The sequence below is a fragment of the Amblyomma americanum genome, chromosome 1 (genome assembly GCF_052857255.1).
Source record: "Amblyomma americanum isolate KBUSLIRL-KWMA chromosome 1, ASM5285725v1, whole genome shotgun sequence".
Lineage (NCBI taxonomy): Eukaryota > Metazoa > Arthropoda > Arachnida > Ixodida > Ixodidae > Amblyomma > Amblyomma americanum.
In genome coordinates, this window is record NC_135497.1 from 218,932,567 (window position 1) to 218,956,351 (window position 23,785).

The following is a 23,785-nucleotide window of genomic DNA, read 5'->3' on the forward strand; positions in this document are numbered from 1 at the left end:
CGAAGAAAAGTTACGCGTCAGCGTGAGCAGCGCTGATATTGTTCGAACTATCGCCCGCTGTCGCGGACCGGGCGCCCTTTTAAAACTGCGCGTCCATCCCAAACAGACAACTCACAGCCTCTCTTCTTGCAGAAAGGGTTCGACGCTTCGAGCAGCAACTGTCGAGCTGCATTACCATTTCGGGGAATTTGTCGGAGGTCTCCAGTTTTCGTAAAAATTATTAATTTGAAAAGCACTGTTTGCTTCGCACATTAATTTTTGTCGTTTGGTATGTTGCGCAACCACTCAGTCAAACCTCAGTAAGATATTATTATTGCAAAAATGATCATGCGCATAATTAAAAATTCTTCATAGCCGGAACACACCACCAGGTTCTTTCAGAAACACAATATGCTAAAAATTCAACAGGTGTACTGATATAACCTGCTGCGAAAATTTTGTTATGGCAATAGAGATAACTTAACACTGGCAGGAATTTCAAACCTGCTTCAAACAGTACCACCGCGCTACACACGACACACGGAATTTTGGCACAACAAATACTGCAATGCATTGCAGTGCGAAAGCATTGCAATTCTATTCCAATGATATTTCAGTTATATACCTGTTCCATTGCAATTTTATTCCGATTTTATTTCAATTTTATTCCTCTTCTGTTTTAATACTATTCCAGTTATATTTCAATTCTATTCTCTATTTTATTCCTTTGTAGGTGGCGCAGTTGCAAGTAATAGTACTTACTTTACTGGTTAACATTTTGAGTTTTCCCGCTTTGATGACGTCACGCTGTTCCGACCAATCGCGAGTACTGTAACGCCACCACTTTTTGGGCGACGTCGGGGTTTCGTGTCGATGAACCATCTAATGTGCATTAATAACTCGAAATAGAGCAAACTACGGACTTCAAATGATTCGCTACAGCTTACCTGTACTCCTGAATTATTTCAAAACTGTAGGTGTAAGTATATTTAGCTTAACGCCCATTGAATTCAGATCGTTCTTACACTCAAGTTTTTAACTTCATTTTTTTTTGTAGAAACAAGTCAGTCTCTTGCTTTATCGCTGCGTATGAATTTCACTGTTGTGTAGGCATGCGTTTCGGAAGGCTGTCATGAGAATATCGATTCTGCACTCTAGCTTACATTCTGTTTTTCTTTTTTGGTAGAAACGACGCAGGCCCGTGATTTATCATTGTACATTCATTTCACTCATGTGTGTGTTGTTTTGAAATGTTATCATGCAAAAAACGCGCATGTCCGTTATCGCCGCAGAGATTATGCGCACATTTGCGCCTGTGCTGCTGCTTCGTGCATACTTTTTCCTCGGCCTCTTCCCTATGAATATATGGATATAAGCAATAGAATTGGAATTCAATTGAACTGAAAATAAATGTGAAATTTAAGACCTCATAGAAACTAAATATATCATTATAAAAAAAATCTCGGTGACCAGAGGCCGCGTAGCTGATGTCTACATAAGCAGGGCGTCCCGAACAAGGTTTCGGCTTCGAAAAACGGGTGAACAAGGTTCGCCTGTTTTTCGCTTTTCTCTCACATCGAAAACAAGTCACGGAAATGTTGCGGGATTGTAATATGGGGGATAATACATTTTCCCCGCTTAACCACGGCTGATACATTTGAAAACCGCTGGACTGCACCCCGTGATCGCGTACGCTACACTCTTAAGAACAGAAGGAGTGCTGGGAACGCCTTTCGATGGAGTATACGGTTGTCCCATATTCCACTCCTTTTTCCAGAATCGCCGCACTCCTTCGTAGAGTACGCCCTCTGCAGTAGTAGATGTACACCTTTATTGCGAAACTTCGGTGGGGAAAGTTGCGCCGGAGTGAGGTATCGAACCGTGGAACTTTGGGTTGCGAGCTGGGTGCGCTACCTCTTCACTATCCCGAACGGGAGTCGGTGGATTGGAACACGTATAAATGCTTTCATTATGAGTTCCGCGGCGGCACCTGCGTACGTTTCGCGAACTTCTGTCGTTTAACTTCACAGATCACTATCGCGTTAGTTTGCACAGCTCAGTAAACGATGAAACAGTCCGGAGAGCAGCTGCGCGCCACGGATAATCTTCGCTCGGAAGCAATTTCATGGTGCACGGTATGTTGAATACTCGCCCTCTGTGAACGAGATAACTGCTGTCGTGTTGCCTAATTCTTTGCATTAAAATGATGTGAAGCTTCCCTTTAGCGCTCGTCGAGCATTCGCACCGTAGCAGCACTGCAATAGGAATTATCTGGAGTCATGTTTTGCGGCGAATCGAGAAGGTTTACGGGATCTGACCGAACTGTTTTCTTTGAATTGAAGCGTCGCCCTATCCTGCGAATCGTTTTTCCTCGGAAAGTCGCTGTTTTGAAACATAAGTACCAAAATGTGAATGGCAGCCACGGAGGGTGTAAAATACTTAGCGATGGCGCTAGATTTCGGGTAAATTGCGACATTTACAAGCCAGTCACATCTCATATGCATGTACGTAAAAGCATGCTTTCGCTGAATGGTACTTTTTCAGAACTTTTGCTCAAGCATATCGCTTCTGTTCTGCAGCTCAAAAAGATAGCTCTTTATTTACGTTAAGCGTAATCAGGGGCGGGCTTAGCTTGCGCCCGGTACGGGTCGTAGGTGACTATATAGCTCCGCTGCATTACAAAAGTGAGAGAAAAAAATATTCCCCAACTCTTTCTGGCCGTAGAGAGAGTGCATTGGCAGTTGTACTCTTTGCCGAAGGAGGCTTTTCACTCCTTAAGCAATTTGGAGGAGTATAATGCTGCTATAGAGAGTACAGTAGCCGGTATACTCTATCATACGAGTTCTTAGAGTGTACCGAGCGCACACTGATCACGGCGGGCCTTGCTCTGAGGGAAACAAAGGAAGGACACTTTGGCTGACACAAACAAGGTATTTATTGCTACAACAACAATAATGCCGGCTAGCAACAAAATACGCTGAGGAATTGAGGTCATCCGACACAGCAGCAAGGTTACGAGCGAATGTTCGCCCACGCTGGGGCAGGGGAGATACTTTACGGCCGGACGGGACGAGATGCGGGAGAACGTTCTCCCCCACGAGGCTTCGCCCAGCTAGCGAAGAGCGGTGGGCCGCGGAGACACGTCTGCACGCGTCGAGTTTCTCAGCCCAAGAGAAAGTGTCACGTCATGTCACGCGCAGCAGTAACGCCGTTCGTGGCGCTCGTGGCGCTGCGACGCTGGCGCCCTTCCTTGTTAGTTAAGTTAACTAACTAGGGAAAACGCATCGCAGGGAAGAAAACCAAAAGGGACTACGCGGAGCAGTCCCCACAATGTCACGCAGTTCTGGAAGCACGGGACGTGTTATTACTTGCCTCGCACCAAGATTACGCGGCATTAATAAAAACTAACAAAATTTCAAGGACGCAAATATACCTATTTGTTCTCCGAGATATCGCGTTCCTCTAAGCGTTTTGTTCATGCTCATGCCTTACTCTCAGACTAAGTGTTGGTCATGCACCCAAGATTTCGCGTATTGACTGCGGCTTTCTGACTATAATAGTCACCTATCTTTTTCCATAGTCATACCCTAAAATTTTTAAAAAGAGCATTTTTTCAGCAGGAAGTTGTTTATTAATGCAATTTTTTTCGCATATGATAAAATTGTAGCACAAAACTAAATGTGTCCGCAGTTCTCTCCTTGGTACGCATGCAGTTTTCTGTTATTCTATTTGCCAAAAATGCACCCCATTGGTTTTCTAAGGCGGTACCTTACAATACTCCATAGTTGCCTCACAATTATTGTCAGAAACACGCCTCATTGGTTTTCTGTGGTAGTGTCAGCTACTCAGTGAGAGCGCAGGACAAGGTTTAAGAGCGAGATTTTGCTAATATCGGAAGATTAGGCTACTGCCATCAATATGTTCATAACAGTACCGCACAATATCCTACAGTTTCCCGACAATTAAAAGTGATGTCGATGAAAGCGGGACTTGTTCTAATGATGAGCAACGTGTCTCATCTCCGCCTACCTGTCGAGGTCAGCATTTTACTTTTTTTGCTTTTACATCATTCTTTCCCGTCTTTCATTGGAGAGTTTCGTGGTAGAAACAAGGGGGCAAGAGAACGTAGATTTTGGAGGACGAGGTCGCGAATCTGGCTGGCTCCGGTTTCGACACGCCATCGACCAGCGCGAGGAGGCTCGATAACGCACTCTGCTCCACTTTCTCGCTGTGAAAAACGACTGCGGCGCTCTGGCAATTCGCGCGGCGGCCGCAGATCTCTCCTGCGAGACGTGATTGGGGAAATTGGTGGCAGAAGGAGAACGTACTGCATCCCGATTTGTTGAAGCTTCGGAACTGAAAAAAAGAAAAGGGTCGATCGCTTGCTTTAGCGGGAGAGATGCACGCTGCAATTATGGTAACTGTCGACGCTACTCGCACGCAAACTGAATGAAGCGGGTTTAATATAAAAGTTTGAAGGAATTGAATTGCTCGTTACGGAGTGGTATAATCTACTCCTCGTCTTTAGCGGCGTAAAAGCGTTCGTGGTCGATAGTTCGACTGCCGTTATAATCGCAGAGAAATGCATTTCCACGGTCCGTTCGTTCTGTAGTCCAGGCACGTTAGAAAAATAACGGTGCCTGTTCGCAGGAGTAGCTTCGGATCGAATCTAACTTGGTACGTAGACTGTTACGTTAACGATGTACCTTGCGCGCTAGCTTCCTTCTTACGAAGTTCATTAGTAATTAATACATTTCTTGACTCGCTACTCTACTGGCTCCCGTTCGTGCCATGTCTTGAACTCCTTTTTTATGATATTAATTGCCTCCGAGTTGGGAAAGAGTCAGATTTATTGTGAGGAAGGATCGTGAGACTGGGCGGAGAAGGCCTCTTATTCCGCTCACGTTTCAAACCTACCTGTTTGGCATTTGCTTTCTGGCTGTTTTCAGGAAGGACAAAATTTACTGCTATCCTCAGGTCATACTGGCAAGCAGAGACAAGCACATGATAAAAGATACTCACACACACAGAAAGTAAAATTGCCTACTTTATATCTACTTTGAAGAGCGAAATTGCTTAATTAAGCTACCTCTCGATTGCAACAGCGTATGCCTGCAGTCAAAAGTATATGGAGCGAGACAACAGCGGCAAAGTTTAATTTTATCGTCGTCTTTGCGCGCAGCCTGAAATGGATATGTGGAGCCTAATTCTGAGAGTGGGGCCAGCACAGTGCAGCATTGAATCTCAATTGCTGCACACTCGATACAACGAAATTGTGTAAATTTCGTCGTCAAGGCCGCGCTCGTGTACTTATGACAGTAGGTATACGTGTGCTGTATTCCCTTACCGAAGCCGCTGCTCAATACAATGAGATTGCCCGGTTGCTTCGTAAGCATCGATGATTTTTAATGTGTCTGGCGTCTTACTTCACTCGAAGAAAGGAGTGATTAACTTTTGAGGCGATCGCAAATAGCGCTCTAATGTAACGAACATTGAAATGCCTAGGTGAGCCCGAAAGACAAGGCCAACGGGATCGCGTCCACAAAACCCCGGTCCCCTTACGACGAGAGGGCGGCGCTGCAATTTGAAAATTTATCAAGCACAAACTTGCACTTGCAGCACGCACAGTCGAGGCCGCTGAGTGTGGGAAACAGCATCTCGGTAATTTGGTAGTGTGACACCAGTTTACATGCTTTTTCCGGTCCGTTTTTTAAAGATGCGTAGGCGAGCGTTGAATTTATGCAAAATGATCTTTGGGTTGTTGGGTCAAAATTGGCGATTCTGATCAGGTGAATCGTTCTTCTCTAAAAGCGACTCTGTAATCCTTCCTGCAATTCTCAAGTCGTCCAAATGCTTATCTTGAACAATAAAAACGGCGAGCCTTAAACTTATGGGTATCATATGATTTTTTTATTTATTTATTTATTTATTTATTTATTTATTTATTTATTTATTTATTTATTTGCAAACAACTGCGAGTCCTACTGCGTCCTGAAGCTATGAAAAAATGCTTTCTAAATTAAAAAATAGATAACAAATAGAAGGCATTCCGGATTTATTCCGTAATGCAAAACTCCGCGCAACCAGAAAAAGGCCACGCGATTTTTTTTTTAATTTAGAAGGTGAACACACGGAAGAGCTAAAAATAAGAGACAAATGGGATGCATGTAGCAACAGAGAAAAAAAAAAGCAAAACGAATGCGACATGACCACCAATGCACGCGCCTCACGCTGCCTTCGAACCCCGCCCCCGTTGTGGCTTTGGGGACGGACTACTGAAGGCCGTCACGGTTGAGCTACTACAGAAGTTATTCACTGTAAAAAGAAAAATCAGGGGAAACAAGACTCAGTCGTCTCTCTTTTTTTTTATTCCGCGTGTGTTTCGTCTGGCTTCGCACAGTTTCGAGTCATACATACGTATCCATTTTTGCTGCCAGTGGTACGACCATCCTAGACATCTTCTCTTACAGATTACTTGTTTATGCGACGTTCCTAGCTCGTATACATGGCACGGGTTCGCCAAACTGCGCCTCTAATACTCCCATATGGACTTCCCGGGTCATGGAGCGCGCACATTTTCTCGTTGTTGAAGACGGCCAGCAAGGATGAAGATAGGATCAAGTCTTTCACGCCTCTAACCATTGCTAGCGTGGGATCAAGACTCGCAACGGTATCGGCGTGCGGTTCTTTCTGGCTTCCGGCTCTTTCGTAATTCAAACTGGTCGTTGCAATGTCCTATTTTTCAGAGTTACGTGACGCGTGTTCACGACAGTTCTCGTATAATATATTACTGCAAGTGCCTAGGTTGCGAAACTGCCCACTTTTCTATCGATATAGCGTGGTATGTGCCGCTGTAATGGAGTGCCTTAGTGGAGAACTGATGGAAGGAGTTAAGGGCGCTGACAAAAACTGATGACGATATGTCGCTTGACGAAGGGCAACGACTAATGCGCACAAGCGGACTGAATACCCGTGCGTTTCGGGTCTCCTCTTTCCTGGTGTTTCGTGCTGGCCTAAGCTAGTGTTGGATAGCAGCACTGAATTCATCAAAATAGCTTGGCGATTGGACAGCGCTTCTGAACATTCAGGCTCCGTGTTTGATTAACGCGATGGCGTTGGGGCGGACATTCGGAGGAAAAGCCCTGCGCGTTGTCACAGATTCAGGATTGGTCTAAATTGTTGTGACGTCACACGTTCTACTGGAGAATGAAGAGGATTAAAGCTCGAGTTAAATTGTGACTAGGAGGTCGCAGCATGCCTGAAATGTGATAATGACATGTAATAACGTAAAGTAAATTAACTTCTCTGAAAAGAAAATTCGGGCAGTTGGGAATCGAAGCCATGACCCTTGAGCTTTGAATCAGGCCATTGAAGCACGTTGTTGGACTTGATTAAAGAGAGAACTTGTGTGTTGTGGTGTATCGCAAGGCCTAGCGTGCCGAATATTGCATGCTAATTAGTGTGTAATTAAAGAGTAATAATTAAGAAAGTAGGAAATAAAATTAACGTTGGCGCGTCATACTACTAAGGGGGAGCTGACGTGTCCCCCAAACTTTTTCTAGCTTTTATGTTTTCATTCTCGCGTCCTATTCAACTTTTCCTTCACGCAAATCTCGGTGAGGATCCTTTGGCTTAAATAAATATAAGCGCCTTCATCATTCTTCCTAATGCAGTGCCGTTGTCAATCTGCGCTAAAAATTATCACAAAGAACTAATGTTTTGCACAAGTACTACCAGTCTATGTTCCAGCTTATTATACTTATTTTGCCGTCCCTCTGGTAAAGTTCCAAACGTTTCATGCACATGCGCGTTCCTGGACACTGGAAAGCCGAGCGTGCAGGTCGTTATGACACCGTTTTCTGCCGTATTTGGCGTCATAGGTGAACGCAACGTTGAGTGCTTGCTGCTCCGCTCCGCTGCGCTGGATGTCGCTTGCGTGAAATAGATCTGTGTAGGGAAACCCCGCATTAAGAGGGCGCATTGTCCACTCTATTTTATTCGTCGTCGCGTCTAGGACGCCGCTGAAGACGCGAAGCACAGCCGCTCGATCAAAACGCAGCAGTCGTAGGGCGCGGGCCTCTTTGGCTGCTATTTGCGCGACCAGGATCTGCACTCCGTGCGAGGCCATTTGAGACGGCGAGGCTCGCCATCGATCCCCCGATTCCGACTAGCGAGCAGCCGGGCGGCGCGACTTCCACGCGCGCTTTCCCGAAGACGCACGGCCAGTCGCGGACTGACGTCGCTGTGAAGAGACGCGCTCAGGCAGAGCACATGCATAACATGCGCTGGAAAATAGCGGAAAGGCTGAATGAAGCATCATGGTCCACGACTACTAGCATCGCCGGCATCCTTCTGCGAACATTGGCGGACAATCAGCTGAAAAACGAGCATAGCACCGCTAGCTCGAACATTCAGTTGTATCGTACTGCCATACGGCAATATCTCACTCCTAACATCGTGGAAGAAGCAGCTGCCTCATTGTTCTCCTGGTTCCTTAGGCATGCCTCGCTATGGTGGTGCAGGAAACTCGCGCTGTTTCAATTCAGACATTTTTTTCAAAAGTTTCAAAGTTTATTAGAGCTAGCGATAAAGCCGACTAGGTTGACATGAACGTGGAGATAGGCAGAATATTTCGATATTTTAGTGCACATTGCAAATATAAATTATGCACTCGCTCCATTTTACTCACTTTATCTTACCTAATTTGACCTGCTGCGTATCGCTGCTTTTTTTATGTCAGTTGCTGTCTTTAAAGCATAGCGGGCCCTGCAGCACTCCTTGCTATAACGGCGCACTCTTTGCCTCGAAGGCTTCCCTTCGATCGCAAATGCTATAGATTGCGGAAGCTGTAAGACGTGATACGGCGCAGCATGGGCCGCCCACGAAATTGTCTGCCAGACATGCATCAGTATGCTATTGTCTTTTTTTTTCTTTTCTGAAGATTCGCTTGTAAACACCCTACGCTCTATCGGCGCGGAAGAAAGCCGACCAGAGATAATACTTCAATTTCAGTTGCTCACACAGTTAATCTCGTGAGATACTTGCGCGTCAAGAAGTACGCATGTGATCAAAATATCGCAGTACTGCGCCATGAAGTACGGTAAGTAGCGCTAAATTCTATTTTTGATGAGTAACGACATCTTAAAGAAACCACTTGAACACTGCCGGAAATGTGGGCACCAAGAATGCTATGATGAGGGGCGAACGGCTTGTTGCCATGGGACAAGAATTTTTCGCCACAAAAGATATACGCTTCCGGAACAGTATCACCACTGTAATTTGCAATTCTTAAATCAGATTTTTAAGCTATCGTTTCATTTCCCACTCACAAAAAGTTTTCAGTAATGACTTGGCCTCGCATTTGCAGTCTCGGTGGTGATAATTACGTGCCCGTATCGGATGCTGTCGGAAATGGTTTATGGTTTATCGGGGTTTAACGTCCCAACGCGACGCAGGCTATGAGAGACGCCGTAGTGAACGGCTCCGGAAATTTCGACCACCTGGGGTTCTTTAACGTGCACTGACATCGCACAGTACACGGGCCACTAGAATTTCGCCTGGATCGAAACGGATGCTGTTGGAAAGAAAATAATAGGATTTTAAAGTTGTTAAGCCGATTAGGCGTGCGAAAACATGCGTTTAGCCTGGTTGGCTCATGGTTTTGCCTTGCTGGGTCGTCGGCACGTCTGGCGACGATATTAGACTCAGGTTACGTTGTGATCGAGGTTAAGCTGTGATACGCTACCTTTGCACAGTGGCCTTTTCATACTGCAAAGCCGCGGGACTGCCCAGCTTCGCACACAAGCGACCCCACGCTTATGCGAGCTAGATACAAAGTTTGTGTCATATGAATAAAAACCTTATTATTATCATCATCTGATCTTTTCTGTTCGCGCCGCATATGGAAGTTGATGAAGACGACGATGTGCAGTGCACAGCGCGAGAGTCTGTTGCAGTTTATCACGAGGCGTGATCGGCATAAATGCCATGTTTAAAAATAAAAAAAGAAGCGGCGATAACATAGTGCTCTCGAGCATCGTCAGAGACGCTGATCTGTTCGTGCCGCCGCGGGTTCGAACCCAGTCGCGGCATTATTTATATTGCTTATTTACTTTATTCAAGATCAAGGGCAAGGCTTCAGCGATGACCCGACTTTTGCAGCTTTCGTAGCGAAGTAGAGCTTTTCACTCTAAAAATGTATTTGACACAACGCGGTTAGATCTAAAATCATAATTTTCCGAGGCAGCACAAAGTTCTTCTCCTTTATCACGACCAATGTGTTTTTCTCTACTCATTAACGCGTACGAACCACATGGTGAACGTACTACAAAGACATTCCTCATGTGAGCGCTAAGCCCCCTTCCGTCAAAGGAGTGGTTTGTTTATCTGTTAGGCATTCCCTTATGTAAGTACTTTCTCGGATTTGCTAGCGTGTCCCGAACTACAAGAGTACGTCAGGTGTGGCCCGTGTAATGTAGCCGCTGCTCGGCCACACATATATACGCCATTATGTAGCCCCTGTTTACGACGGTAGCTGTTTCAGGAATGTTTTTTGTAAGACTTACAGTACAGTTATCTCTAGTACGCGATAGAGTGGTGTGCTCTGGGGCAAAGAAAGCAAATAATAGCAGTTCCAATGTTCAGTGGAGGATGCCTTTGTCCAGTTGACTCTGTGAATCTCAAGAAAGGAAAGTTGGACGGTCTTCTGTGTCTTTTCCTGTCTTCTTTCATTGTCTTCGTAATGTTTGCGCCCACTTATTCATGTTGAAATAATCAAGACGGCGCGCGAAAGAAGAGGTATGACAAAGTTGCGCTATCAACTGGTGGTTTCATTCAGTAAAACGCAAATATAAGGGAATGAAAGGAAGACAGACACTAAAAACAAATAAGTGGTCACTAAATATCCGGAAGCTGTCTTAAACCTGCTCTTTCTTTGGTCCGCAGTACACCGCTAAGAGCTCTGCACAAGCCTGACCAAGGTTGTACAGAATACAATCGTGGCGACCTGTAATAACAAGTGCACTAAAGCGATCCCAACATTTAAGCGAACAACCGAACCATCATCACCACCTCACACGCCAAGATTACCCCATTGCCACGTTATGAGTGCTCTGGCGGCCCCTGTTTCAGGATGTTGTGTTTTTCGAATGCTTTATTTGCCATAAAAAAAGGAAACTAAAAGTGTTCAAGTCCCATAACCTAAATATTCGTGTTGATGCTATTTCTCTATCACATGCGGCATAGCTTACACCCTTACCTTGCTTTGCCTCCTCGTTGTGTAGTATTAATTTCATTATTGCTTTATTTTATATCTATTTGTTGCTACGCGAAATTGTTCTGTAGAGCTGTCCTATTTTTCTTACTTTTTAATTGGTTTAAGCCCGTTATACTTCGGTGGCACGGGCCGGGGCACTTTAATTGTTTTTAATATGTTCCACCACACTAAAACAAAGAAAACAAACGAAACCCTTCACATTACGAGGTGTGGTTTGTCAGATGCGTAACAACGGAGCAATCTTAACGGTAAGAGCGGAACTATTGAAGATTCCAATTAAGATAGTCTACCCAAACGTGCTTACGCACGTGGTCTATAGGCTAAGGGATATGTGTGTATTTAAACATTTGATATTTTTACTGGGTCACGCCTTTATTTTACTTTAAAGCTTGCTCTGCGTCAGATATCGAAGGCGACCCTTGCATACGCGAAACGCGGACTCTCCTGATGTCGAGGCGTCGCATCACCTCTTTGGAGACAGCAGGGGCATCCGCGCGTCTGTTAGCTGGATGACGTCACACTTCCAAAAATGTGTGCTCAGTGTAGCTAGCGTTTCGGTGAGCGGCACTGAGTAAAGTGGTTGGGGCGCGGTGCCGTTTGAGAGCCTGGAGAGCGACCGTATCATGCTCTCTCTCTATTTCTCTCTGCCATGTCGCAGTGCATGGTGGGCAACAAGTATCGGCCGTTCGCGCTTCCCGACCACGTTGACCGCACAGTCTTCGAGCCGATTCACCAGGCGGCCCAGGATGCAGGCCTCGACGTGTCGCTGCTCGGCCAGTGGTACCTGCTCAATGAAAACCTGCTGCCAGCTGCCTACGAGCTTCAGCCACCCGCCGACAGGTGAGTGCCCGCGCTCAGCATGGTCCCGTGTTTGTCTTTCTCCGCTCTTTTCTCTCCACTCTGTCTCAACGTCAGTTTTTTTTTTCTCTCTTTTTTTATTGAGAAACCACGCCTTCACTCCCGCAGGCAGTTTTGAACTTCCGAGGCTATCGATAGGAGCGCAAGTATCAGGCATTGGCGCATGGTGCGTGCCGGCTGTGTAAACAACTACGTTTACGTAGCACGTACCGCTGTTTTCACTGCCGAGTAAGTGCTGCAGGCCGCAGTGAAGCGCATTATCTGAAGAAAAAGAATGAGTACCGCCCGTGTGAAAACATTTTCCGAGCCGCTACTGGTTTCAGTACTTCCTAAATTTTAACACACCTCGGACCACGAAGATGGCACCAAGCATTCAGCGGGTGAAGTACGTTACAGGCTGATTTTCCACTTCCCGTGCTTTTGTGACCACAGCACAGATGAAAATGTGCGCAAATTTGCTAGAAACGGACCTACAAGGAAGTCCGTTATTTTAAAACACAGGGACTATAATTGCTTCGTCGACAGCGCGTGCGCCCTCTCCAGGTTTCTCGTCCACTTCGTCATCTTTCCTTTCATGTTTTCAGCGCATGTAATTCTTTCCCCTACTGGGCACTGCACCAAGGTTTGGATGCTTGATATTAACAGGTTATTAGCTTTGGTTCACGCGGGCGTTAATATAGTAATGTGTGTTTAGCAGCGGAAAGCAGTAGAGTTAAGTAGTTCTAGTTTTGTCAGAAATTCCTGTGAACTGGGGAAAATATTCAAGTGATCTGTTGAGGATAAAACCTCTTTGAGGCAGCCCTTTAAGTCAAAAATTAAATGAAAATAGGGTAAGTAAAGCAGAGATAAGAGAAAATCAAAGGCATTGTCTTAGGATACATGCGTTAGATGTACTGCTGCCTGGACGTTGAGCGGCGAGAATTGAACTCCAGGTGGGAACAGGCGCGTCACTATAGTGGGATAAAACTCACGAACAAAGCTGAAAACGCTGCTCAAAGGGGGCTATCTACACAGATTCCGCGTGGTTAATACCCTTGTACTTAGAAGGGTGTCGTCGCAGGATGCTGGCAAGTGCTAGGGAATTTAATTACCTACGGGTTATCGGATTAACCACGACGTCATCGCACTGGTAGACGCCATTGGCTAGAGGGCCTCCTTTAGAGGGGTATTTGCCGCTTCATTTTTGAATTGTATGCTACAAAAAGAAACGCTAGACAAAGGAAGAGCAATGTAAGAACTAGCTCTTAGGGCAACGCATCATCCCAGCGTTCATTATTTTCCCCGCACTGTTGCGTACTCATTCGTGAAGTGACTACTGTACACATAGTTTAAGCCAGAAAAAAAATTTCTAACTAGGCTACAGTTTGGCTGAGACATTCGGCGAGAGCGTGATGTTCTAACGACGGCGTCGCTCCATTTTTTCCCCTTCTTCTCTTTCCTTCTCTTCTCTCTCTCTCTCTTATTTCTTCTTCTACTTCTTTCCTCTCTTCTTCTTCCTCTCTCATCTTCTTTCTTGGCTTGGCTCTTGGTCAAGTTACAGCATTGTTACTTTTGTTCTTACCTGACTGATGCGACAGCACTTTGCGCAAAACCGAAACGCGGTTGCCTGCGATGTTGAACACTTGAAGAAGTTGAGCAGTTCGACAGAGTTGAGTGTGTACGGACCGGCCAGTAAACGTTTCGCTCTGTAAAAACGTTCCAGCACGTCGATCCGCATGCGGTGCATTCGAAGCAGTCGTCATAATTATGCCCGACCGCACGGTTACTCTGTCGCATCCCTGAGGGCTGAAAAAGAGTAGTAGCACGATTGCGACGTCTCGCAAACAGTATTCAGCGTGCGGGCGCCGGCAGGGCGTAATAGCGGAGCGGCTTCGCAGATTGGCGGCGCTGCTCGGGTCAGGGCGCGCGGGCGCAGGGCGGCCGACTGCAGTTCGCCCCTGCAGAGAGAAAGCGCGCCCGCCCGCACTGGTATAGGAGTGGCCGGCAGCGCGCGCTGCGTGGTTTGGATTACACGTTCCGCCCTGGTGGTCAGCGCTTTCTTTTTGTCTCCTCCTGCCTCCCTACGTGAGAATCCCTTTGTCTCCTGGGAGCGGGCATTACAATTAGGCGCTGGCGCTGCCCCGAATCCTCTAACATTACCCGCCTCGTCGTGGTTTCCTGCCGCGAATGTACAATCCTCCCTCCCCCAAACCCTTCCTTGGATAGGGTGACAGCAATTTAGCCGCGCCTGGCATGAAAATGCGGCGCGGCGTGAGCCGGCGTAGTTTGTTCGCTGCTTTGTTTGCCGGGCTTGCTGTTGATCGCAGCACGAGGGGAACAAACTCGGCTGCGGTTGTCGGCGGCGGCAGAGGCCCCGGCCAGAGGACCGCACATGTAAGCCCTTTGTGCCCGGAGCAGCCGCGGTTAGTTCGGCGTGCACCGGCGCCCTGATCAGCGAGAGAAATGCGTCATCGCGGCCCGCATGAAGCTTGTGCAGCCGCGGCTCTGACGGAGACTCTTCCCCACAGTGCGTTCTCCTCCCCTGGCGGGAATAGAATCGGCTGGCGGACGCCCCTGCTGGAGACGGCTGAAATGAAAGGAAGCCGTGGCTTATCATCAGTTTAATTAGCCTAATCATTTGTCGAAATTTTTAAACGCACATCAACTTCGGACACCCGGCGTGCGGTCGCAGCTGCTCAGTGTCAAAACGCTGTCAATCGGGCGAAATGCATATGCAGACATTCCGTGAGGGTTGGTGTGAGTATTTAAAGTTTGCTGCTGATGCTGAATTTTCTTTGGGTGGGGGAGAAATAAATGTGAAGTGGTCCGGATGTGACAGGACTGTCGCAAGGAAATGTGGTGGGCGACGCTTCTGAGATTCTCAGCACACTCGACCGGAAATTAAGTGTTCCTCCTTAATGGCCGCGTTTGGGCGAGTTGGTTTTCCATGCTGAACGTAAAAGCGCAAAAACCAAGGACACATAATAAGACAGACAACATGAGCGCTTCCTGTTGTCTGTCTTATTCTGTGTTCTTGTTTTTTGCGCTTTTACGTTCAGCATGTTCCTCCTTCTTGCGTGGAGCATGCACGTTCGTGTGGCCCCAAGCGCAACCTTAACGTGCAGCATTTCACTGCCACGGGGACAAATCCTAACGACAGCAATGTACTAGCTGCGCTTTTATACCGTCCACGGAAGACCTGTATCTAGGGAAGGCAGCGCTATACCAGCACTTCGAACAGTTCCAAAACATTCGCGCTGTAGTCACTGAATCAAAACAAGCATAATCTTTCCCCTAAGTCACAATAAAACCACAGTAAAAAGTAGGTATCCGAGCGTTCTGCGGAAGTCAACGAAACTGCGCAAGCCGATAGCGCGAGCGCGAGTATTGCATGGGAGCACAGACGTGATGGCAACACTTCTGTCCCTCGTTGGCAGCCAAAAGAAAGGTAAGCGTTTATCAAGACGCTTTACTCGACACCACTCTAGGGAAGCGTCGACTCGATGCTGAAAGCGACATGCCTGGAAGCAAACAGTGAGAGCAAGAGTTGAAAGATAAAACGCATGTAATTCAGCGCCTACGGCTACCGGATGTGTACAGGATCCCAGCGCTTGGAGAGGCTTCGCATCTCTGGGCACAATAGATGTTCGAGGTGGACTGCTGGACAGAAGGATTATTCTGCACAAGCGAAAAGAAAATAACCACGAGGCTGCACCGGCGCCATATACGGAAGCTGTCTTTGTTCCGCCTACTAGCCTCAACTCAGGCACCCTTCGTTCGTTCTGAGCTGCCGCGTTACGGTGATACGTAGCGGGGGACTGTAGCCATCTTACACATTTAACACTTCTGTTAGTACTGTTTGGTTGTACCTGGCCGGATATTCGTCTGTAGACTGCAGCTACTGTTCACGTGCTTGCGAAGTAGGGCGGCTGGTGTTCCGCTTTCTAGCATAGCTATATACCCTTGTTAGTGATGGCAATTGCAGATACAGTACCTCGCGGCACAAGAGAGCTGGAGATTAAGAGAAGCGCTGCTGTACCATGCGATGCCAGTGCACGCTAAAGAACCCCAGTGGGTCGAAATTATCCGGAGACCTCCATTTAGGCGTCCCACTATGGCCTGAGTCGCTTTGGGACGTTAAACCCCACAAAACCAAACCAAACCAAATATCTTAAGCGTAGAGTGTTCGCCTTTGCAGTACAAGCCAGTTCGCTGACGCGTCATATTTGAGATTTTGTTGCTACTCTGCGGTTTTACACTCACCACTGACTTAATTTGCATGCTATGGAGGCAAAAAGAGCAAAAAGGACCAAGCAGCGCGTTGTCTCTGGCTGCTTCATTCCTTTCAGTGCGAAAGCACTACTTTATGGGGCCAAACCCAACCAAGAATCTTGGGTGAAGCCTCAGGGTGACTCGGGTAAGATTGGGTTAGTTGAGAGGAGCGTATACTATAGCGCCAGCTGTGGCCAACGGAAGGAGGGCGTCACGCCAGCTGCCGCCTAGTGGAAAGAAGGTGTGAAGATGAAGAGCGAAAGAAGAGGAGAAGAATGAACGCATGCTTTAGCACGTGTACTCGGTTTAACTTCGTTAAAACCCTACCAATTTTTTCTGCCACGCTATTAACAGGCACCCTCTACTACAACCACCGTCAAGAATATCCCTTTGGTAAACCACAGTCATCCATTAGCTATCATGATAGGCCGCACGTCAGCGATGAATAATTCATTATTCTCTGATGCAGTAGCCCCGATGGAATGCCCTGCCTGATAGTATTGCTTCGTGCACAGATCGAGCAATTTCTCGCATTGAATTAACGAATCACCTTGGTTTTACGTGACGCTTCCCGCCTTACCAAATGACCTGATTCTGTTCTAGTGTCTCTTTGCTTATGATCATTTTTGCTTTGTTTCATTATTTTGCTTTTTTGTTGTTATTATTGAACTGATATCGATATTCTGTTATACATTTTTCTTGCCTCAGCCTTATGTAATAGCTACGGGCTCTTAAGACGTGAGTAAATGAAATGAAAGTAGGCCACCATGTGTGCTGCACTTGGTTTGGATCGGCTGGCTTTTGCCAGCGGACTGCGATAGCAAAAACGCAAAGAACATCATCTGCTGCCCCCATGTCTCTTGGTAACAAGCTATATGTAGTCTACCATCATGCTTTTTCGTAAATGATTTCATTGGCATAATATTTTGTGATTAAGTTCGCGAATAGGTGCCGTGTCAAGGTTCGGCTGTTGCTGCTACTGTTCCGTATATATTCGGAGTCGGTCGCTTAAAATGCATCTGTGATACGAAGTTCTGGTTTCATGGCGCTTTAGTGTTTTCCTTCTTCTTTTGTCGCTGTCAGCTAAAAGCAAACTGGCGTGCCGCGAGAAATTTTGCACCGCCCGCGGAAGGAAGCGCATCGCGTGTCAGGGAGACAACGTCGCGCATTACTCGCTTTTCCCGATTCTGTCTATTGCTCGAGGGAGCAATTCTGTCGACTTGCATGTAAGGCCGCTTTTCTCCTTTCGCGAAGGAACCGCATAGCTTCAAAGTTCATCCCGAATCTCACGCACACGAATTCGTATCTTTTGTCAGGGCATGCTGCACGCGCACCGCAGAGAAAAAAACATTAGGAGACAAAAAAAAAGAGGACAGAACGCCGCCAAACCGGTACCTTTTTTCGTAAAAGCAGAACATTCCTTATGTCGCATTATATATATCCCCCCTCCCCCATTTTTTTCTTCTTCTCATAGAGGCGGTGGGTGCCTCTCTATCCTCTTTGAATGAAGGCTGCAGTGGCGTCCCGCTTCCATGCATTCCAGCGTCATCTCGCACGGAAGGCAGCTCTATTACGACAGCGACGCCGTATGGGGGTCGCTTCAGGGCACGCATTCGCGAATAGGAACGGCTCACTTCGGGAAGCGCGCTTGGCCCCCTGGCGAGCACGAGCTCGTACGTTGCGCCTGCTCGTTTCGCGCGCCCGAGAACGTCGTAAGACGCGCACGAGTTGGGCTCATGGTGTCCTTTAGGGCTCACCACAGCCCGGCAATAACTTCGGCATACTCCTTCCCTCCCCTACGAAAGCCGTTAAATTTTCATTATTTTATTTTAACCGTTCCCGCTTTTCGGGAACTGCGCACTTGCGGCGGTACAGATGAGAGTTCTCTCATATTTTGATAAGAGAATTGCGTTTTCTGTTGTAGCGAAATGTGAAGTACGACGCCACTACTAAACGTCATTCCTGCTCAGCAATGCGCGATTTGTGTGCAATATGTGGCAAGGCTAACTTACTGAAATTTGCTCATTTGCACCGAGCGAACCGCACGAACAGTACAGCCCGACAACAATGGGCCCTTGATCGTGAGTACGCCGCACTGCTCTCTCATTGATAAGCCGTAGTATGCAAACCAACATGAACTAATTCTAACGCTAAGTTCGCGCTACTTTTTCGAAGGAATAATAGATTCCTTTTTCATACAGGAGGATGTAGAAATGTTTAGTGCCCGTGGGACCGCGGGACCTTCTGAATAGGTGGGTGAAAGCAAATGTTAGTAACGCGGCGTTACAGTGACAAAAGGCGAAAGTCACAAAAGTAGGCGTAACTCTCAAGATCAACGCATAAGGTATCCTGTGGGCAAGGCCTCTCAACGCCCTCCAGCGCTGCGCAGAAGGTGTCGTCGCATGAGGTATTATCGGTGGCCTGGTACTTATTCTCGTTCCTTGAGGCTTCTCTCTGAGTTATTGCTTAACATGTTCGCCTTGGAGGTCATTTTATTTCTGAGTACACCTCAGTGCGCCTCGTACCAAGACGTACTCTGTACACGTCAAGGCACTGCGAAACTTTTTAGAACGCAAAATGTCAGTTCAAAATGTGTAACTGGCGTTTTAAGGCCGTTCGAACCCGACCGCGGCGGCTGCGTTTTTATGGAGGAAAAACGCTAAGGTGCCCGTGTGCTGTGCGATGTCAGTGCACGTTAAAGATCCCCAGGTGGTCGAAATTATTCCGAAGCCCTCCACTACGACACCTCCTTCTTCCTTTCTTCTTTCACTCCTTCCCTTGTCCCTCCCCTTACGGCGCGGTTCAGGTGTCCAACGATATATGAGACAGATACTGCGCCATTTCCTTTCCCCAAAAACCAATTATTATTATTATTATTTTAAGGCCGTCGCCGTGACACTAAGGAGAGCTAGCTATGCGGCATCAAGCGCGCCAACATAGCTGTTCGAGTTGACGTAAAGTAGTTGGCGCGTTCGGTTCTTAATGTATTTCATTTATAATGCATTTGTTAGGTCTGGCCATCGGTATAGTCTCTTTAACCTGGGCTTGTGGCGCGATATTAAAAGAGGGTCTTACAATAGCTTTATGCACACCACAAGCCCTCTGGCTCCAATGTCTCCAAAGATAATTCCCCCCCCCCCCCCCCCGAAGAAACGCCGCGGGGTTAGTGTTTTGAAAGACGCGTGCTAAGGCTCGAAAGTTTTAATAGATGCGTCTGTGTACACGATAGGATTCAGACAGCGGTCGTCTTAATTACGCGCCTGCTGAGTTCAGCTCCATCTTCTGTCTGTTTTGTACGCCGCGATACCAACATTTCGTGACAGCTCAAAAAAATAAAATAAAACTTGATTCGCTGCCTAATATTGCGAAAATGCAGCGGTACGAAAACTTCCAAGCCGCGTGAACCGAACGCCTGTTCTATGTTATATGTAGCGGTCTTCCTTTCAGTGTAGAATAAATTGTTTTTCATAGAATCAATTTCTCGGATACTTTTCATCAGTTCAGGCTTCAATACACTAGCGCTCTATTAAAAAAACAAAAGGTGATGGGTGTTTTCGAGCAGTGGAGACGACTTTCCTCACCAGACTCAAAACGCAGTATACATTGAACCATGTTCTTCAACACGTTTGCTCTGTGCGTTTCGCAAAGCGAAAAGAGGCCATTTACTCACCGACTGCGGCCGTAACATCGCTGTGAGGAACTTTATTTCCACTGGGCTGTTGACTTTTCCTGAAAAAGTTCGGTTTGCCGGTGTTTGGATCCGGATACATTTCGCGCCTGGCCTTGAAATAATGTTCGTTCAGGATATTTTCACGCTGTACGTAAGGTTCTCTTTTTATTAATATATGAGGACGAATGTTAATTTATTTCTCAGTTGGTGTGTTTAGTAAAGCGAAAATTGAGTGCAGGGTCTGAGCTGCGAATAATCACCTCAGATTAACATTAAATCGATCAAATCGCTTCAATAACTTACGGTTGCCGTGCTGCTATTTTAACTTTTTTCTGTATTTTTACCTGATTTCTTGTGGTTCTCGAGAACTACACTTAACAGAAGCCAGTTACGCAACTTCTCGAAGTTTGTGTCGAATCTCTGCATCAGATTTTTCCCGCTAACTTCGTTTTGTACGCAGCGTACGCAAACACCGTTTCTACTCCATGCAAGCGCTGTTTTTTTATTTCTTCAAAAACAAGGAGAAAAAACTGCAGAATGGCACCCAGTTTGCAAGCAGTTCTTCAAAATTTTCTTTTCCTCGGAACTCTACTTATCCGTTCTCTGCAAAGATTTTAAAATTTTTCCTTCTTTTTAAAGGATGTCTATGCCTTTGGATTTCAGTCGCAGCGCAGTGCCTGTCTGTCAATGTTTGGCCCTTTTTCTCTCTTCTTACCGCGCAAGTACTTCATTTTCTGGAACAAATATTTGTCTTGCCATTCTCCCGGCAATCTTCTAAAAGGGCTCGCTGAAATGCACTGGCGAGGAAAATGACAAATACGAAGACCACCCAAGCAGCCAAGCTTTTTTCTTCCGCGAAAGGATAAAACAGCACCCGTAATCTCGAGGTGTCGTCAGAGTTTACACGTTCTCCTACTTTACAAGTAGGAGAACGTACGTGTGTGTGTGTGTGTGTGTGTGTGTGTGTGTGTGTGTGTGTGTGTGTGTGTGTGTGTGTGTGTGTGTGTGTGTGTGTGTGTGTGTGTGTGTGTGTGTGTGTGTGTGTGTGTGTGTGTGTGTGTGTGTGTGTGTGTGTGTGTGTGTGTGTGTGTGTGTGTGTGTGTGTGTGTGTGTGTGTGTGTGTGTGTGTGTGTGTGTGTGTGTGTGTGTGTGTGTGTGTGTGTGTGTGTGTGTGTGTGTGTGTGTGTGTGTGTGTGTGTGTGTGTGTGTGTGTGTGTGTGTGTGTGTGTGTGTGTGTGTGTGTGTGTGTGTGTGTGTGTGTGTGTGTGTGTGTGTGTGTGTGTGTGTGTGTGTGTGTGTGTGTGTGTGTGTGTGTGTGTGTGTGTGTGTGTGTGTAAGTTTTGGTAATTTGAAAGGCCACGTTTGTAACGACATCAACACGTCGTCTGCCAAGGTTTACTGCATGGCAGCAGTTAATATTATGCGGATTAATGCCGATACGAGGAATAATATCGGTGGGATAACTATGGCAACTACTGTAGGCTGAGATCTCTTTCGAATCAAATCAAATTTTATTTCAATATTACGAACAATGAGGAAACGCAGACAAACAGCCATACTAAGCTTGATGAGGTCTGCTCTCCCTCACGCGTGTAAAGAACTCGGCAGTGATCGCTATCAATCTAGAGCATTCCATTATGGCGCCCTTACTCTGCTTGGAGCCTGCGATGCAAAAACTTTCCTAAATCGGATTTCATTTATGCCATTGCGAGGGTTTCAGTACTACGCCCGACAGTCTCGAAAAGCGGTATTTGCATTCGCATTGCGCCCTTCACGTGGGCGAGTGAGCCGCCTTATACATGGCACCCACGTAGCTTAAAAATTGCCTCGTTTAAAAGAGGGGTGAGCAGTGCTTGACAGTGGTCATAGCTTTGTGGTAGTTTCTTTTTAGGGGGTGGGGATATTTTGCAACGTTATCTTCACGTTCTCGCGCGCGTCGCAAGCGGAAAGCGTGTCGTGGCAGAGATCACCGACCCGAAGCAAATAATATACAGCGGACTCAAATAATGCCTTTATGGCAGGTCGGCGAAAATAAAAGAAGACCACACAGAGTACGCGCGAAGTAACTTGAGCCGAATATTCACTCGTAAGGTAGCGTAAGTTCTTAGCTGTCTTCCTTATTTCTCCGCTTTTTTTTCGCGTTCATTTTTCTTTTTCTTTTTTCATGAAGACAATAAGGCTGTGGAATTGCGGCGACGGTGGGTAGAGCGTAAGGCACACGCCATGAAATAGGATCTTTGAGGATGGCACGCGCGATTAATGGCGTATGTTTACGCTTACATTTAATGGATTGTGGCAAGTAAGCTCTTAACAGAAAGGAAAAAGAATTAGCGCATTGAGGCAAAGTGAGACTAAAGCAACCTTGCAACTAGACAATTACAAAACGGTCCAAACAAAATATGTTAGAAAACAAGACTCGTTCCGCGTCAGGTACACCGTATCATATTCGTAGACCTCCAGGAAGCTTTAAAGTGCACGCTTCCCCATCCACACGTCTTATCAAATTTCTTCACCAACAAAGGCTGGCAATTCCACTGTGTCTCGCTCCATGAATAAATCGCCACTAATGAAGACCACCCGCTGGGTTCTTTTTCGCATAAATACAAATGGGCGGGACACGGCCGTATAGCTTGCACCGGAGGCGGGTCCGGTATAACCGCTAAGTAACGTTCGCTTCAAGCACAAACTGGTGGCTAATTGCTTTCTTCGCGCGCATTTAATTTTTGTTTTGGCAACTAGGCTGCTGTGGCTCGAACGCAGAACATCCCGCTTTGTGTGGTAATGTTTCATTATTACTGTCGCCGCCGACTCCTTCTTCGGGACAGCTGGTTGCGTTCCGGCGCGGTGAGCCCTTTATGGAAGCGTGAAAAACGGCTCGATTAGTCCGTGAAAAGAAGTTTCGTGAAAGATGGGAGCAAGCGCTGAAATAATAAAGCGCAGAGAACCATTAATTTTCTTTTACTCGGCGGCCATTTCATGCCGCTCCTGGCTCTTTCGTTGCCTTTTGCCGTAACTGCAGCTTCGTCCAGTGTTTCATCTCGTGTGCTTTCCCTTCCAGCCTGCGGTAGATTGAACTGGCGCTTTGTATTAGCACCGACAAGCGCTGAAACACGGTACCTTCCGGCAATAAAGACAAATAAGGGATTAGTACTTGCATGGCTGACAGCACTTTCATCGATGCGTGCGGAAAAAATAAATCAAATGTGGAGTATCATATTGTATTGTAGAAATCGTCGAAACTCTTTTTTATCACTCATTCTTATTTAACTTTATCCAGGCGACTCGCTTAAATACACACGATGTTATATCCACTGACTGCTACTCTTAGTCCCAGTTTTTTTTGTTTCAGGGACCCTTACACTCCAGACAACGGCTACCGCCCGAACCAAAAAGTTGACATTGTTACAACGCGTGCAGATGCTCAAAGAGAGGGCGTACACTCAGGTTTAGTGGTCGTGGCAGGTAGCCTCCGGGGCCTACACGCCCCGCTGGGCTGTGCTGATTGCGTCCTGAAATCGCAGGAAATAAATGCAGGAGCTGCTACGGCAGTTTGGAGGCGACGAATGTTAATGTTCACTGTTTCGCTATCAAGAAACTTTGTCGATGGCAGCCGTATTTTTCCCCCGGGTAAGTTCCAACTGCCCAGGCTTATTATCGGTGTTCTCACAGCTGTTCATATGAATGGCTGGAGGAAAAACGCGCCGATGTTATTCATTCACCACGAAAATGTCTGCAAGTGCGAATTTCTCATT

The 23,785-nt window shown here is 46.7% G+C and overlaps 1 protein-coding gene across 1 annotated transcript in view; it reads left to right on the plus strand.

Moving 5' to 3' along the window:
- Positions 1-23,785, plus strand: part of LOC144114635 (protein qui-1) — a 565,534-nt gene that overhangs the window by 428,960 nt on the left and 112,789 nt on the right. The window contains exon 5 of the mRNA XM_077648494.1: positions 11,913-12,094. Within this exon, the coding sequence (XP_077504620.1) occupies positions 11,913-12,094 (182 nt within the window). The remainder of the gene's footprint in view (positions 1-11,912; positions 12,095-23,785) is intronic.